The sequence below is a fragment of the Rhinolophus sinicus genome, linkage group LG02 (assembly GCF_036562045.2).
Source record: "Rhinolophus sinicus isolate RSC01 linkage group LG02, ASM3656204v1, whole genome shotgun sequence".
Lineage (NCBI taxonomy): Eukaryota > Metazoa > Chordata > Mammalia > Chiroptera > Rhinolophidae > Rhinolophus > Rhinolophus sinicus.
Window position 1 is genome coordinate 9,471,693 of NC_133752.1, and position 5,576 is coordinate 9,477,268.

Sequence of the window (5,576 nt, forward strand, 5' to 3'; positions counted from 1 at the left end):
GGAAATAAGCCTCCTCCCACTTCTGCCAGTGGCCAGAGGCCATGCGTGACCTAGAAGAACCATCAGCTTCTTGGGCTGGACGGGATCTTAAGAAGGCTTCCCCTTGGGTCGGATCTGGTCAGTTCTCCAATGGTTATATCACCCAGACCAGAGCAGGGTTATTACTTAATGACCCTTAGAAGTGTTTTCCTGTTTCTTGACTATGTAGAATTGAGATGTATGAGTGGGGGAGGGAGGCATATGGTTGAAAATCTATGTAGACGTTAAGGGACAAAGTCATTCCCGTGGTGTAGCCAGGAGGTCCATGGGGAGACTCTGGGATGTTGGTTCCACTCTCTTGGGAATAGGGGTAAGGTGCACAGGTCAGGTCCTGGGCCCTGTCCTACAATGCACTGCAATTGTTGATACTTTGAACATGCCAAGTATGATCCTGCTATTAGGATATAAGCACCATGAAAAGAGGACAGTTTTTTCTTTTTTGTTTTCTGTTATTTCCTTCCCGTAGAACCATGCCTGGCACATAGTAGGAGCTTATAGCTTATTAATTTTTAGGGCATGTGCACTGACTGTTCCCTCTTTTTAGAAATCCTTACCTCAGAGAGTCACCTGCCTTTATTCTTCATTCCATTTCTTTTAGGTCTAGACTCAAACAGCACAGACCAATAGATAGAAGTATGAAGACAGGGGTTTGGAGTGGGTCACCTTATGGGATGACTTGGGATGGGCGGGAAATAGGAAGTCGTTCCTTATTTTTTGCACTGATACATGGGGGCCTGCTTATGAGCTTGTTGGAACTAGACACAGAGAAACCAAACAGTGGTTGAACGTATTTCTGAAAAATGCACAGAGCTTTATTATTTTTGTTCATTCGGCAGAAAGTGCATCGCACTGAAATCATCCCTCTGGCTCATTCAGCTCAAAGACTGGTTGTTACTGCTCAGATGCACATAGCTTTGCAGGCCGTGGAAACATCGAGCTCAACAACCTCAGAAAATCACACCTAAGGAAATGAATATAAAGCAAATTCCAAAATACAGTAACAAAAATGACAAAATCTGTTTAAATAATCCACTGCACTCCTGTAGCACGGTCTTCCGCTTACAGGGAACCTGGAGAGCTTACAGCATACTGAAGGGCTTTGCCATGACACCTCCTAATGGATTCTGACTTCCTCTGATCTCCTTAGCATGAATCACTCTGTACCATGGTCATGAAGAATTTGCAGAAAGAGCCCCAGGACTCCCCACAGTAGTCCATGGCATTCTTGTGGTTTGCCATGTCTGGGTCCTCCACACACTCGGCATCGTTGCTGGCCACAGTCTTGGACCCTGCTGGGCCAAGGAGGATGTTCTCTTTGGCTATGACCTGATCTTTGACCTTGTTAGGCTCCATAAGGGAGGCCTCATTGGCCATACTCTGCTCCCTGGGAGAGGGCTCCATTGTCTCCTGGCTGGGTTTCTTCCTAATCAGAGTGGAGTTCGCCAGCTTGAGGTTGGCTTCTGGAAACTTCTTTCTGCACACCTTGGTCTTCAGGACGCTCTTGGCGTCCCCACAGATGGCCTTCTGAGAGCGCAGGCTCCGGCTAACTTGCTTCCAATAGGTGCTCTTTTTGTTGGACTCCAGGCAAGGGTTTGGATTGCCCGTAAAGAAACAGGAAAACTTGTCATCCTGTCGGGTGCACTCAACCTTCAAGACGATGCCCCCCTCCTTCTCTGTCACCACCCATCTGCAGTCGGCCTGGTCTTGGGTGACAAACTTGCCTTTGGTCACTTGCTTGGGTGGCTGGCTTTTCTGCCCAGCCTGGGACTTGCCCACAGTATACATTTTATCTGTGGTGGCTTTGCTGCCACGTCTATTCTTTGCTTCCTTTTTGCCCTCCACCAAGAGAACCTGAGCGGCCAGAAGGAGGAAGGACAGCAAGGCGAGGCTATGGATCCTCATGTCTTCAGATTGGTGGGAACCTGTTTGACAAAAGGCAGTGAGTCAATGCCGGCAGCAGTTCAGCAGTGCAGGGTACACGCTCACCCTCCCTCCGCCCTGACACATGGCTGCTTGCTTAGGAATGAGATCAAGAATCCTTCTTTTTCCTGAATTGCTGGACGAGCTGCCGGTCTATTCACATTTCTGCTTGACTTGAGTCTTGAATGTCAAAAACTTAAACTTCCCACTCTATTCTTCCCTTCACCACTCTCTGAGCCTCGTTAACTCTCACTGATTCATTTACTCCTGCATTTGCTCACTCACTCACTCCTTCATTCACTCATTCAACAAGCATTTTTGGAGCACCTACTACATGCCATGCACTAGACTAGATGTTGAATTTATCAAGGGGAATAAGAAAGTTTCACATCTTTAAAAATTAGAGGCAGCCCTTTGGGGATTCTGAATAGTATTGACCAGAAGTCTGTCCCCATTGTGTCCCCAAGTTCATCTTGGGCAATTCACTCCACCCTCCCCCGACTCTCCCCTGCACCCCCCCCCTCCTGCCAGGTCTCAATTCCTTTATCTGGAAATCAAGGTGCTGAATGAGATGACTGCCCACTCTCCTCCAGTTCCAGTGTACTGGATTTCTATCTCACAATTCTACACGGACTCAGACGAGCAAACTACAAGAAAGGACATAGTGACATGAAAAGTGATATTTGACCCAAGGTTAAACATGCATGGGGTTTGTACACTCTGAAATGGGTTGGTTTATGAGGGTGTTTGGGATGCAGTAAGAGTCTCAGGAAAGGCACGAAGGTGGGGACGTTAGCCAATTTCACTAGGTAAAGTGAACCAGCGTGGATAGGGGTGAATTTCCACCAAGGCGTTTAGATGGTTGTGGCACACTGCGGGGCATATAGAACACCCTTAGTCAATGCTGTTAAAAATAAATCATTGAATAAATAGGATGACCTTAAACACTACACTAAACTGCATGGATTTTATTAGGTGGGCAACAAAACCACGTTTAACCAATCCACACAAGAGCCCTGCTTGCAGGTAATAATAAATCTCTTTCAGGTAACAGATATGGCAGGTAAGGCTCAGACTGGTAAATAAATTGCTCAAGATTCAATGATTAGCAAGTGACAAAGCTGGGACAGGCAGACAAAACTTATCTCTCTGGTCCTTTACATCACCCCTTATTAATCACTTCTTGCCTTCACTTTTCTCCGCCTTTCAAAAGCATTGGCAGGAAATAAAAAAGCAACTATGAACAACTCAAGATTTGGTTTGGCTTAATGCATGATGATAAGTGCTCCATTTTAAAAGAAAATATTGAATTCTGTTTGAAAAGAGGCAGGCCTAGGAAATGGCCCTCATTTCATTGCCACCCTGGGCATCTGAGCTGTTATTAGGATTGAGAAAGGAGAAGACAGTCACAAGCATGTGGACTTCCAAATGAAGGTGGGACGAGAGGCTATGAAGACCAGGTGAAGACCCACTCATTCCTCACAGCATTGGCACTCAGCCCCCTCATGTCCTGATGGGATCCAGACCCCAGAAACCTGAGGTCCTGGGGGGTGCTATAAGTGGGGGAGGCAATGAATTCTTACGAAAACCAGGCCCTTACCTTGTTCTGAGTACGCAGATCCAGTGCAATCCCAGATGTCAGAGCGAGCTTGCGGGCTTACAGCTGTCTCATCTGCAGTGCAGAGCAGGGAAGGCTCTTTTTATAGGAGCCAGTGCAGACAAAGGTTTTACAACACAACACACCTGTGTAGCTCTATTCACACTCCTCCCAGCCCCGCCCCTTCAGAGAGAGCCAATTCCTGCAGGGAAAGTGTTTGGTGTAATCCTGTAGGCGGGTGTTACACACAGGACATTAGACTTGCTTGCTCATAGCCTTTCCCTTTACCCCAATGGCCAGCTTGGAGGACAGCTCAGCCTGGCAAAGACTCTCCTTGATGGTTCGAGGAACCCAGCAGCAATATATGTGGGGAAAGATATAAATAATAACAAAAATAATCATAGCTGCCAAATACTGTGCTAGGTTCACTTTACCTAAAACTCTCCCTTCGTGCTCATCACGTTCACTCCATGATATGTGTCATGCGGGAGACCCTGCTCGCTGCGCCATTTTTCAGGTGGGGCGGCCTGTGGGGTCTCTGCTCCCGCTCCCCACACAAGAACGCAGGATATGGCTAGGCCAAAAAGGAACACCCACGGAGCCATAGGTAGGGGAGTCATACCACTATGGTCTCACTGAAGGCTGGGCCCACCGGACGCGCGACTTGCCGTCCGCCTTTCCGCCAACCGACCGACCAACGACTCTCCTCCACTCTCTCGACTCTTCCTCTCCTCTCTTCCGCTCTCTTCAGCTCTCCTCTTCCACTCTCCTCGGCTCTGCTCGGCTCTGCTCGGCTCCTCGGCAGTCTTCAGCAGTCCTCTGCTCTCCTCCGTAGCCGCAGCAGTTATACCAGCGGCCAATCGGCTAACTGGCCACAGCCGACAGCCATCCACTACCCGAGCCAGCACCCTTCCACGTGAGGCCGAGAGCCTGTAAACTACTTTCTGGGGCTCTGTCCCCACAATATGGTAAGCTGTGATTCATCTCATCTGAAAGGTGGAAAATTGGAGCGGGGCGATATTCAGGGTCTGTCCAAGATCACAGAGCTGGGAGGATGAGAAGCCCAGAATTTAAGACTGAGATTCCCTGCATCCATTGTCTGCCTTTTTCTCCTACCTGCCACTCTCAGTAAACGTTTGATGAAAGAGTGACTGCGCTGGGGAGGCCATCTCAGTTTCTGAGGCCCTGTTTTCACTGAGGCACATGAAGTTATTGTGTGGGCAGAGGAATCCATGGTCTCTGAAAGGCTGGTAGACAGGAAGTTCCTGATTTGGGGATTTCTGCTGAAAATATTCACCTTCTGGTCACATGAGGGAACCTCACTGTCATGCAGGGTGTCATGCGAGGTCTCTGATCCTGCTCCCCTCATAAGAATGCAGGATATGGTGAGGCCAAAAAGGAACACCAACGCAGCCATAGATAGGGGAGTCATACCACTATATTCTCGCTAGCGGCTGAGTTAGAGACACAGAGAGCAAACATCCACCAGTACCCCAACAAGGGGTCTTCCTGCACCTGTCTCACTGGCAGTGAGGCGAGACACACACAGGAAGTTGGATCCACACGATCTGCAATCCACCAGCCACTTCTCTGCCTGCCAACCCACCAGCGCAGCCCCGGCAGTTATATCAGTGGGTAATTGGCTAACTGGTTACTGCTGAAGGCCAACTAGTCACAGCTGATGGCCATCTACTACGGGAGCCAGCACCTTTCCACGTGAGGCCGAGAGCCTGGAAACTGCTCTCTGAAACTCTGTCCCCACACTCACTGGGATTCCCTGCATCCATTGTCTGCCTTTTTCCTACTTTCTAGTTAACTTTCTCTTTTTGTTAATATTTTATTTCAAGAATGACACCATGTTCTCCTGGTTTTGGCTTCCATGTTACACCTACTCCTCAGTCTCCTCCTCTCCTGGTTGCTCCTCAACCTCCTACATCCCCCCCCCCCCTTTTTTTGCCTCCCTCTGCACTCTGGTTCAAGCCGTTGTTTCTCAGTCTAGTTGTGTAGGACACAGCTCCCT

General features: G+C 48.7%; 1 protein-coding gene across 1 annotated transcript; it reads right to left on the bottom strand.

The window, feature by feature from the left end:
* Positions 1 to 829: 829 nt before the first annotated feature.
* On the bottom strand, positions 830 to 3,692 carry FGFBP1 (fibroblast growth factor binding protein 1). The gene is made up of 2 exons (XM_019713014.2): positions 3,560 to 3,692; positions 830 to 1,961 (listed from the first exon to the last, which is right to left on the bottom strand). The coding sequence occupies exon 2, from the start codon at positions 1,939 to 1,941 to the stop codon at positions 1,183 to 1,185; it is 759 nt and encodes a 252-aa protein (XP_019568573.2). The 5' UTR covers positions 1,942 to 1,961; positions 3,560 to 3,692; the 3' UTR covers positions 830 to 1,182.
* Between the last annotated feature and the right edge of the window lie 1,884 nt (positions 3,693 to 5,576).